This window comes from Monodelphis domestica, chromosome 2 (genome assembly GCF_027887165.1).
Source record: "Monodelphis domestica isolate mMonDom1 chromosome 2, mMonDom1.pri, whole genome shotgun sequence".
Lineage (NCBI taxonomy): Eukaryota > Metazoa > Chordata > Mammalia > Didelphimorphia > Didelphidae > Monodelphis > Monodelphis domestica.
In genome coordinates, this window is record NC_077228.1 from 369,018,656 (window position 1) to 369,031,472 (window position 12,817).

Below are 12,817 nucleotides of genomic sequence, written 5' to 3' on the forward strand. Positions count from 1 at the left end.
GGGGACAACAAATAAAACTCAGACATCTCAAGAGTATTCCACATTTACCTGTAGCTTGGTGTAATTGATATATTGAAGCCTCCATAGCCATACAAGAAAGCAGGGTGAGAACCATCTAATTTAATTCCCTTCTTATGGACAATGAACATTGGTATCTTCGTGCCATCTCTGCTGGGGTAGAACACCTAAATCAAAAGAGAGGATAAGCTTAAATTCATTACAAAACTTTATGTATCATCTAAGCACTCCTATCCTCTTCAGTGGGAAAGTCTGAAAAGCAATGGCATAAGTGATCCAAGTTTTTCAATAACTGAAAGCTTGATGGAAAAATGGATAGATACAGTATAGGAACTGGATTCAGGAAGACTTGAGTTTGAATCTTAATTGAACACTTGATAGATGTGTGACTCTAAGGCAAGTCATTTAGCTTTGTCTCCCTCCATTTCCTCATCTATAGTGGGAATAATAATAGTACCAATATCCCAGGGTTGATATGAGGAGAAAATGAGATATTCATAAAATGCTAGCTATTGTGGCTAATATTACTAAGCTTTAGTTCTAGCTTTATCACTATCTAGTAGTGTCACTACAAATAATTTTACTTCTGTGGTCTTCTCATACATTAAGTGAAGGATGTGAGCTAGATAATCTAAGCTGCTCGACTTCCGGTTAAGATGGCGGTTTAGAGAAAGCTAAAGCTCAGATCTCCTGAAAACCCTTCCCGACCGATCTCAAATGATAAGCTCCTAAGGCACCGAAATTCAAAACGATCAACAGCACAGACCCTGGGAACCCTCCTCCTGGACCTGGACCCGGATCAAAAGGTACGGCTCCCCTTAAAAGCCAGAAACTGAGATCCCTCGGACCTCAGGGGTAGGAGCGCAGAGTCCAAGGCTCCCGGAAGCCGCAGCCCGGCCAGGCTCAGAGAGCAGAACCCTCAGGGCCTTCTACAGTCCCGGTGAAAGTTACTGCCTGGGGCTTCCGCTGCAGAGAGCTGGTCGAAACAACAGCAACCCTCAGGGCGGGCAAGACAGCCTCTCGGGCTGGATCCTGCTATCCAAGTCTCAGTGAAAGTCCTTGCCCTAGAGCTTGGGTTAGCTGCAGCCCATCCCCCCGCAGGCTGACGAAACAGCCTCACGGCCAGCGATTCTGAAGGCAACTTCCGGAAACCGAGCCGGGGGGAGAGTGTGGCCTCGTGGTCCGACCCTTCCATTCCAGTTCCAGTGAGGCATATTCAGTTTAACCCAGGGAAAGCTCATAGAACCATCTGCCCAGGACTAAAGCCTCGGATCACCAGAGATAAGAAAAGCTAATCCTCCACATACAGAGATGGCAGCAAACTCCACAGAAGCACAGAAGCCCCAAAATACCAAGAAAAATAAGAAGAAAGGGGCGACTTTGGACACATTCTATGGAGCCAAAATACAAAATACAGAGCAGACAGAAGATAATATAAAAGAAAATGCTCCAAAACCTTCCAAAGGAAATGGAAACTCTCCACAAACCTATGAAGAATTTGAATCAGAAATGACCAAAAAGATGGAAGCCTTCTGGGAGGAAAAGTTGGAAATAATGCAAAAGAAATTCACGCATCTAGATAATCTAAGCTTTTCCCAACATATTTTTCTTCCAAGTGGTATGTGACCAAAATAGTTATTAGAAAATATGAAGCATTTTACTTTTTAAAAGTGTGATCAAATCTCTTCAAGACATAAATCAATGAGTCCTCCCCCCCAATCCCACCCCCTTTTTAAAAAGATGCCTTCAGTTTTTTCAGAAAAGCTGTGTTATTGTTGGTTGGGATCTGAATCTTGATATTCTTACTCCAAATGGGATTCTTTCACCTCATACTATGTTATTATCATCAGTAATTTGGAAGTTATTAGGAACTATCACTTCCAAGTTGGAGCTATTCTCCTCAAGATGCTCTTTGGTAAGGTCAAAATGCATTCAACCAGTAACAACAATAGTTCTTAGGACTATCGTGCACCTGGGTGACATTCCCCTTAGTAGTTCTAAGCCAAGTTGTCTAAGGACAACTTGGAAATCACATTAAAAGATGAGAAATCTATAGGTGGATTAGCAATAGCTCATGTGCTCATAGCTCTTTAAGGTTTACCAAGGGCCAGTGCTCAAATTTTCTCATTAGCTCTACGATGTAGGTGCTACTATCATTTTCTACAGATGAGGTAACTGAGGCTTAGAGAGGGTGACAAGTTCATAAACTTCTAAGTGAAGGGGACCGTTTAGAAGCCATTTAGTCTAGTTGAAACATCCTTAACAGATCTTCCTCTCACCTTACAGATAAGTAAACTGATGTTTACAGAGGTTAAATGATGTATACAGGCTCATACAGGTGACAAGTTTAGGTGATGTTAGCTTGTAAAACACAGAACTACTAAAGTAGTCAGAAAAAAACCCAAATCTTTAACCAGGAAAGAGATAGGTTCAATAATCGGCCACTATCACAGAACTAAGCACCACAAACTACACAGAGTCAACACACTGGGGCTCTATGGAGTATCTCTGGGAGAATGCACCACAGATGATTCTCTAAAGTACAGTAGAATTTGGGGAACTTATATACCAAGTGGGAAACCAAGGGCAGGGCAGTATGACTTATTGACATTACAATGGCTACAAGGAAATTAGAAGTCCAAACTACACTGACAGGATGCAAATAGGTTTGGGAAAGAAACCATAGCAGAGGTAGGGGTATCAGGGTCCCTGATCTAAATACAATAGATACTGAAATGATAGTTCCAGCAGGGATGTACAATAAGGGAAACTTCCAAGACTACTTAGCATTTGATTGAGATCTACTAGTTCCACCCAACTAGGACCATTAAGTACTTAAAAGTCTATTATTCAGTCTGAAATGGCTAAGTCTGGGACTTCCCTCTGGGTGAATTCTCAGAGGACAGGGGCATATTTGGGGTCTCCAGATTTCAAACTGACAGTAGTAAGTGGCAGAACCGAGGTTTGAATCACTTTTGTGATATTTATGTATCCTATGTTTTTTCTGCTATATCACATTGCTTCTCAATCTTAAAAACTATGGTCAGTGGTTGTGGGTGTCTAAACTGTGAGTTGTGGAATCAGATATACATCCCTCTTCCTACTCTTCTGGATCCAACTCAGCTATTTAAAAAACTATTGCCATGTCTAAATTATTGTGGGGAATTGCCAAGAAGTGGAATTAAGTAGTGTAAAACAGAGCAAGTATTGACGGTTTAGAGAGGAAGGTCACAGCTGAAAAAAGCTGCTGAGAACCTTGAGTCTTTTTTTTTTTAATTAGTAAAAACAACTGCATCAAATTGCATCTCTCTTTGGAAAGAAATGTTTGATGATGTATGTATCACATTAAAAAACCTGATGTATAAAATTAAAGCAAAAATGAAAGCAGTTTTGGAATCAAAGGAAGCACATTCTAGGGAAAGAAATTGAGAAAGCATACAGATTTTATTTAAAGGGAACTTTTAAATTCATGTTTGAAAGAACTAAAAGAGTGACTATGGGTGGGTGGCAGGAAATGTACAGCAAGATAAAAACATTCAAATGATTGGCTATGACTAGTGGGCTAAACAGAGAGACTTCCACTGAGTAGAGGAAGAATAGAGAGAACCAAAGGGCACCAAATAATCATGGAGGTTATAGCCTCTAAAAAACAGACTAGTAAATACTCATAATTCTATTCTAACTGTATCATCTGAACACGACTAGCACATAAAGTAAAGTGTTTCATATGAATATACTGGACAACAAAATTTAGGGTAATAGATATAATTTAATATTATATATCAGGATTAGTAAATGATACCAGAACTGGAATTCGAATGGGCCAACCATATGATGAAATAACAAGGAAGCATACACTACTTGAATAGAAAATTGTTTTCCTGGAAGGGTGAAGGGTAGCAAGCGTATTAGAGATTATTGAGGGAAAAGAAAAAAGGAATAGCAATAGGGCCATTTAAGAACACTGAAATAAAAGAATATATCAGTAACAAAGAGTCTCAGTGTTACTAAGTGGAGAAAGGCCTAGGTAGGCTAGGGATCAGGTGTGATATTGAAATCACTTTAAAAGACTGATATATATTAATTTAAGGTCGCCAAGGAATTCACTTATGTAATTCCAAAATGAAACACTCAAGTCAGCTGCCAAATTTTTATGGTGTTTTAATTACAAACAGGAGGAAGAAAGTATTAGAGGGAGAGGAGAGAGAGAGAGAGAGAGAGAGAGAGAGAGAGAGAGAGAGAGAGAGAGAGAGAGAGAGAGAGAGACAGAGACAGAGAGACAGAGAGAGAGACAGAGAGAGACAGAAAGAGACAGAGAGAGACAGAGAGAGACAGAGACAGAGAGAGAGAGAGACAGAGAGAGAGAGAAGGGAATGGCAAAGGGAAAGGGAGAGAGAGAAAAGGGAAAGGGAGAGAAGGAAAGAGGTTTAACTCAAACCCCACTCTGGCTCAGGCTGAGCCAAAGCGGGCTTTAAGGCATTGGATAGCCAAGGCTGAGAAAAGGGATCAGTCCTTATCACTCACGTGACCAATCTGGAGGAAAGCAGTCCATGGGCTCCTCCAACTCCAAGCACCAGCCTCGAACTGAACTCTAGCCTTCCTCCCAGGAAGTCCTGAGAACTCCAGAGGCTGTTCTCTACCTCACTACCTGGGTCTCACATGTGCCAATGGTGGCTCTAGCTTGACCTAGGACCTCCCAGGACCATCCTTTTTTTGCACATGTCTGTTGAAGGCCATATTCTCAAATAATTAAATCTTGAGTTTGCTGCAGCCCTTCCTAATCTTGTTACCCTGAGTAGGGTGGAGAATGTAGTTTCCAAGACCTGAATCTGTTATTCCAATTATCTCTATTGTTATTGATCAGGAAATAGCTAAATCTGATCTTCTAAAGAATGGTCTGAATAGGGTGGAGTAGTTTAGAAATTCACACAAGAAAACAAGTTTATGCTCTGCCTTACTATATATTTACTAATTGAAGAAGGACATTTCACATTTCATATAACAGCCCACATTTATATAGCCCTTTAAGGTTTGCAAAACATTTCACCAGTGTTATTTTATTTATCTTCACAACAACAAAGGTTGGTGTTATTATCTCCATTTTATGGACAACTGGGGCTGAAGTTAAATGACTTGCCTAGGGGAACACAGATAATAAATGCCTGAGCAAGGAATAAATGCCAGATAGTACTCCAGAAAGTGAAAAAAGTGTGTTAAAGTAAGAAGTCTAAGCCAAAGGTCATGTAATAAACAAAAATCTTGGTGTCCCTCCTTTCTTTTTTGAAGAGGGTTGATGACATCATGAGAGTAATGTCTCGACTTGTCTATGAGTTGGATTTCAGTGAGGCAGAGTTGCATAGACTTTGTCCTCAGCCTCAATCACCGTTCCTGAGACACTAAAGTCCAATGGCAGGACAAACGTCAAAATGACTGGTGATGGCCCAGTATGTAACAGATGATCTTGGTGTCTCTTAGGTCTGACCAACCTCTATGAGCTCCACAAAACCTGTTTCTGCTACCTTTATGGCTCTTGGAATGGATTATTCTCATTGGCCTATTTTGCCGGGGGAAGCCTTCACACATAAATCTAATAAGTATTCATGCTACAATATATGGAACAACTAACAATCCAGCGTCTTTTTGAAGACCTCCTGTTTCCAGGTCTGGTACTATATCCACTGAACTATTTAACTGCAACATCTTCAGGAGTGCAGTCCACTCTTGGTCAACTCTAATTGTCAGGAAGTTTTTCCATTTTAATAGAAATTTGTCTCCCTATAGCTTTTACCTATTAGCCCTAGTTCTACTTTTCTGATTCAAGCAGATTATGTTTAATTCCTCTCTCCACACACATGAAGACTTGTAAAGTTTTGTTTGAATTCTGGACTAAAAGTTTCGCTTGTCTAAAAAGCATTCAAAAGATACACTAAAAGATCACTGAAAGCCAGCTGGTCATATTAGCCTTCAATAGCACAACAAAACTTTAAAATTGGAATAGACTTTGGGGCAGTAAGACTGAACTCCTTATCTACATACAGTGATGCTTACTTTTGTGTGTTTGTTTTTTAACTAGCCTGGTTTAAAGGTCTAGGGGGTGGGAGATATGGTTTAGGGAGTACGGTGAGATTAAAAAGTATCCATCTATTTGCTTTGACTGATTCTGTTACATAAAATGTTTAATATTGGAAGAGAAGTAAAATACTATAAAACTCAACTAGGAAGTGAAGAGACCTGGGTTCCATTACTATCACTGACACTTGCTATGTGGTCCTCAACACATCACTTCCCCTAAGTTTCAGTTTGACTACTTGCAAAATGAAGGTATTGGACCACATGACCTCAAAAGGTATCTCTCATTTCTCACAGTACAAGGAAGGGAAATATCATAGTGCTTATCTGATTAATGAATAGACCAACGAATTTAAGGTCAGAGGAATTCATGTAGTCAAAGAGTTTTTAACCATGGTTTGTGTCATGGACACCTTTGATAATCTGGTAAAACCCTCCTCGGACAAATATTTTCAAATAACTGAAGGAAATGCCAAATTTCAGTTGAAGTTTGTGAAAATAAATGTCATTTTATTTTTTTTCCCATTCAAGTCCTCAGCTTTCTGAAATCTATCCGCAGTCCTCAGGTTAAGAATCCCTGATTTAGCCCAACTGCCTCACTTACAAAAATGGAAAAACTAAGCATTAGAAAGGGGAAATGGCCTACTCAAGGTCTGTAGGATTTTAAAGGAAAAAAAAGAAAATAACAAACATAGGACCTGAGAGATAGAAGAATGTTAAAATGTGGAGGACAGTAGAGATCATCTAAGTCTACTCCGGTCATCTTAAAGATGTGGTAATAAATACAAGTTATTTACCAAAGGTCATTTACTATATGTTTCAGGTAGAGTGGGAAAGGAATCCAGATCACCTATCTTCCATCTTAATAGGTTTTCCTTCTATGCCATGCAATAAAATTTAATTTGTGCCATTAAATCTGTGGGGGTCCAATATAATCTTACACTGGAGTTCACTCAGGGTATCAAATGCTTTGTAACAGTGTACCAGCACAATAAACTCTTAAATGATGAATTTCATTGCCTTTTTTACTAAAAAGCAAAATAACATTTTTTAACATTTTGACAAATATAAAGAATAAAGAATTTGAGCCAAATATCATTTGAGCAGTAGAGTTCCATTTTGGGGGCTGCACTTCTTTCGCTGCTTCCCTTAGCCTTTTGAAAAGCAAACTTATGGTGGTTTGCCAGTCAGGAGCTATTCCAGTAACTAAGAGAGAAATCTCTTTAGAAATATGATCCTCTCTACACATGTTAGTTAACAAGTTATCTTTAACTTGAGTACCAATTGTAAAATAAAACTATAAGCTGCCAGGGCATTTAAGCTTTTAAAAACCAATTCTGATAATGTTTAAACAAAGTCTAGCAAATGCAAGTCACCTCAAAAATGAAAAAGAGCACTTATGTAAATCTTAAGAAAGCTCTATAAACATTACATATGCTATTTAACACTCCAAGTTACAGCTATCATAAAAAGGAGATTCTCATTATTTCTGCTCATTTCAAACTAAAATATTGAAAGGTCGATTAATATTATTATCTATAGACAGCACACATGCTCTATCAAATGAACTAGGAAGTGTTTTTTCCCCCCAAAAGTAAGGGGAAACGGGGGTGCCTAGAGGACACATGGTTTAGACATATAGTAAATATTTCCACTAACAACTCCAATTTTACAGAGGTACTAACTACCCCCAAATGGCTTAGGTCCTGGCACCACATTTTGGCAGTGGATGGAAGCTATTAAAATTATATGACAGCTTGTTATAACATTAGAGTATTTATTTAAACAAGCAATAATTAGAATAGCCTCTTTTTTTAGAAAGAGTAGTAAAAATAGCAAATCAAGGCAGAATTACTGTTGGAAATTTTAAAAGTTTTCTAATAATCCTGCTATCTTCACTGAAATAAATTATTACTGAGTTGAATAAATCTGGAAAAAAAATCAATTCAGTTAAGGCATTGCCAATATGTGAAGATACTTTAATCTTCTTTAAATAGGTAATTTTCAACAGTTAATTCAATCTGTTCAGATTTGGTGCTATGTAAATACCATGGTTTATGTTTGCTCATCAGCCATGGGAAGTGTTTCTATTTGAGAGATTAAGGTAAACTGTAAAGGGCAAGCCTTAAGGAGAGAAGAATGTCTGGTGATACCAGTTCCTGCCTAATTTTAGACCCTGACAGTTTTACTGGAGAATGTTCATAAAAGGGTGTTATTGTCTCCCTTTCTATGAGGACTGAGAAAATTACACTGGTGTTCCATGTGTTATTCATTTATTATTGTTATTTATTATACCTTAAGAAATTGACAACTGAAATTCCATTGTAAATGCATAGAAACTCAAGACATGATATAAGATAAAACAACACTGGGAAAAAAGGGGAACATAATCTTTGTGCTTCAATTAACTTGAGAAAAATAAGCACACGAAAAATTGCCCGAGATGGCCTGAGTTTTCTTTAATGCAAATATTTTTTGTTGTAGTTAAATGAAAAATATTTGCCTAACATTAGTGTATTATAATGTACCATCACAGTTTTCAAATATTTAACTTTCTGGGAAGTTAAAAAAAAAGGGATTTAGTTACCTTTGGGATGAAAATAAGAAAAGTTCCTCTTGGAAAAGTTTTGTTTACCTTTTAAATAAGTTGAACTGCTTTTTGAATATAAAAAAGAAAAAAAATTCAAAATATTTGACTGTTAAAAATGTTAAATGAAAAACAAGCTAGAAACATCCATGCACAGATGAGAAAGGGCATATTTGGGATATCAGCAATGTTACAATCACTGAAAAATATAATTTTGGGGGATTCTACTTGCTTGTCATAACAGTTCAGAGGTTTTCTTCTCCCGTTTTTGGTAGAAGAAGTAGGCAGGTAGGCCTGGAAATGTTGAAATCAGAGAAGCCTGCTATATCTAAAATTAATTTCATTTTAGATGGCATCATGGAATAATGAACAAACAGAATATTAGACTTGGAGGCAGATGTTGGGTTTAAATTAAGTACATGGGGGCAGCTGAGTGGCTCAGTGGATTGAGAGCCAAGCCTAGAGACAAGAAGTCCTACATTCAAATCTGGCCTCAAACACTTCCTAGCTGTGTGACCTTGGGCAAGTCACTTAACTCTCACTGCCTAGACCTTACTGCTCTTCTCCCTTGGAACCAATACATAGTATTGATTCTAACATGGAAGGTAAGTGTTTAAAAAAATTTAAATAAATAAAATAAAAAAATAAATTAAGCATATTAATACTAGCTCTCTGACCTGGACAAGTCCTAGGACTAAGGCTTCTTGAAGCAACTGGTGGAAAGAATTCCCTATGCTAACCTAAATTGATACGTTTCCATTTGGTAGAGTAATGAATGGCTTGAATATCAACTTAAAAAATTTAACATCCTATTCTTACATTATTATTAATTATCCATGTCCTATTTTTCAGGATATAAAAGCAAAACATAAGTTTTTTTTAAAAACAATAAAATTTTAAGGTTGTCCCTCATGCTGATCTAAAACTTTCACATAAATATAAACCTACTTGAAAATAATCTTGTTACTTTACAAACCTTTAGTTTAAAGAACTTTTATGTTTATGTTATCATGTAACACAGGTTTATTGTGAATCAGATGTTCTTATTAGTATACTTTTTACATATTAGTGTCACTACCATTTTAATTTATAATAAATGCTGGAATTGGTGGAAGTTCCCCATGATGGGAAAAAAAAAACCATAGATAGTCTCATGTTCACTTTATTTTTTTTTTTAAACCCTTACCTTCTGTCTTGGAGAAGAGTGGTAAGGGCTAGGCAATGGGGGTTATGTGACTTGCCCAGGGTCACACAGCTGGGAAGCAGCTGAGGCCACATTTGAACCTAGGACCCTCCCGTCTCTAGGCCTAGCACTCAATCCACTGAGCTACCCAGCTGCCCCCCTTATGTTCACTTTAAGAATTGAAATTAATTTTCCTTAAGAAAATGGGAGATATCCAGGGTTAAGTTCCACTATCATTATACTTTCTTATGGTTTCTAAAAGCTATATCCCAACCAGAATAAATGACAATAATAAGTAAAATTATAAAGTGCTTTAAAATTTACAAAGTACTTGCTTCACAACATTTCTGTGGAGTTCCAAGGAATGTTACAGTATTACCATTTTTTTTTTTACAGATGAGGAAACTGAAGTTCAGAGGAACATAAACACAGAAAAGTAAGTGCAAAATATATACACAGTAATTTGGTAGGGAGGGAGAGCACTAGCAATTAGAAGGATCAAGATAGCATCTTGTAGGGAACAGTACTTTAGTTGAGCCTTGAAGGAAGTTAGGGACTGTCAAATATAAGAAGTGAGGAGATACACTCCAGGCATAGGGAGAACTAACATAAAGAAAGCATAGATAGGGATTGGGGTTGGGAGGGACAAACATGGATGATGATTCAGCAAAGAAAACTGAGGATTGTCAAGACAAATAAAAAGAAAACCAGGATAGGACAGTACCACAAAAATCAAAAGAAGAAATATCTATGAGGAGACATTATAAGATCATAAATTTATAACTGGAAGGCACTTCTGATACCACTGAATTTAACCCTTCTCATTTTACAGATGAGAAAGCTAAGACCAAGAAAAGTTAAATAACTTGTCCTGGGTCATACAGTTAAAAATGCCTGAAGAAAGACTGAACCCACATTTATCCAAATCTAGTGCCCCAGCCACTACAGAATATAAGTCTTTCTAAAAGTGCAGATAAACAGTGAAAGATGTTGCAGAGAAGTTAAGGAATAGGAACAAGAAAGGTCCTTGGTTTGGCAATGAAGAAACCAATGATATCTTTGGGGAACATTTTGATTGGAATGATGAGGCTACAGCTCATACTGCAAAGGTCTATGAAAATAAGGAGAAGATAAGAAGCAAAAATAATGAGTTATTTTTAGGATTCTGATTATATATGAGAAAAGTGATAAAGGAGGACAGCTTGAAAGGAAGATAGAATTAAATGGAGGTGGGGTTTTTCTTTAAAAGCATTTGGGAGATAAGCAAAGGAGAAGAAATCTGTGGATAAGGAAAGATTGAAAATTAAGGAGTCAAAGTGATGATCAAAAGGTCAGACTCCTTAGAGGGAATAGAGTGTCAAAATGCTCTAACCATGGAATACTGGAGAGATTTAAAATCATTTTTTTCTTTCTATTTTACATCTTTTTATTATCTTCTTTCCAGAGGGCATCTTAAAAATTGAGAGTGATCTTAGAGAGCTCAAAGTCCAGCTCATCTCCCAGGGTTGGAATCTCTTATTCAGCATCCCTGCAAGAGACCACCCAGCCTCCCTGTGAACATTTTCAGTGGAAGATATTGATGGAAGAAGGATCAGAGGAGCTGGGTTTGACTACTGGCTCTCCATTTACTGTCCAAATGATTGTGGGTAAGTAATTTCCCTTCTTTAGACCTTAGTTTTCACATCCTCAAAAATAGGAGTCCTTTCCAGCTTTAAATCTCCTGGTATGATGATAACCAATAATGGCAAGTTTATTACCTCATAAAGCACCTTGTCCCACTGTAGGAGAGTTCTAATTACTAAAAAGTTCTACTGATTATTGGAATCAGCAGTATTCAACCCACCATCACCATCACATTTCAAAGAAACCTCTGTCTTCCTCAAGTATTTGATGATAAGGGATACCGGGTTCAGAGAACAAAGAACTATTTCTTCCACCAATCAGGTGGTATTCAGACCAGAATAACTATTCTCTGTAAGAAAGTTCTCATGATTTTTTATAAATCAAGGAGAAAGGCCAACCTTAGGCACAAGTGGAAAAGATAATCATTTATATGGTAGGATTTGAAGAATGCCATAAAGCCCTGGTTTTCTCACTGGACTGCTACAGATACTCTCCTCCTACCAGGCTTTTCTTCCCACCATTAGAGTCAATCCCTTTGATTGAATTAAAAAATTAGAGGTAACTGTCTCTAGAAGGTCATTGTCCAGAAATAACTTAGTTGAAAAGGGGGAGGGACTCCTCTTCTCCCTTCTCAATGGTCCATGGATACAAATTAATTTGTCAGATTATTTAACTTGACACTGTAAAAGGTAGAAGCCACCTTAGTCCTAAAGGCATGAAATGAAAAATGGCTAACTTTTAACAACAGTAAAACAATGAAATAATTTACCTAATGTCACACCATTAGTCTCTGACATTAACATTATGTGACTCCAAGCAGGTCAATTTACTTCTCTTTAAGACAGAAATGATATACAGAATCCCACCTACTCTGTTTACTTCAGCAGGTCTTAGTGAATATTCAACATGAAAGTGGATGTGAAAATACAAACAAAATAAAAAGGACAGAACAAAGACATTATTAATGGGTACATCACCACTCATACATAAAACAAGCATATATTACCTGACTATGTATTAAAGGCCATAAAGGGTATTAGCCAAATAAAGGACAAAGCTTCTAAAAAAAAAAAAAACACAGATATTCCTCAATTAGCAACTGGTCAAATGAAATGAACAGATAGTTTTCAGATGAAGAAATCAAAACTATTTATTTTCAGATGAAAAAATATTCTAAATCATTACTAATTAGAGAAATGTAAAATAAAGCAACTGTGAGGTATCACCTCACAGATCTGGAACCAGGAACACCCATTTTCTTAAGTTTATATGTGGCCTCAGATACTTACAAGATGTGTGATGCTGGGTAAGTCACAATCCTGTTTGTCTCAGTTTCT

The 12,817-nt window shown here is 37.2% G+C and overlaps 1 protein-coding gene across 1 annotated transcript in view; it reads right to left on the reverse strand.

Annotated features, from left to right (window-relative positions):
* Positions 1–12,817, reverse strand: part of PREP (prolyl endopeptidase) — a 163,749-nt gene that overhangs the window by 25,502 nt on the left and 125,430 nt on the right. Inside the window, exon 11 of the mRNA XM_001368042.5 lies at positions 49–185. Coding sequence (XP_001368079.1) covers positions 49–185 — 137 coding nt within the window. The remainder of the gene's footprint in view (positions 1–48; positions 186–12,817) is intronic.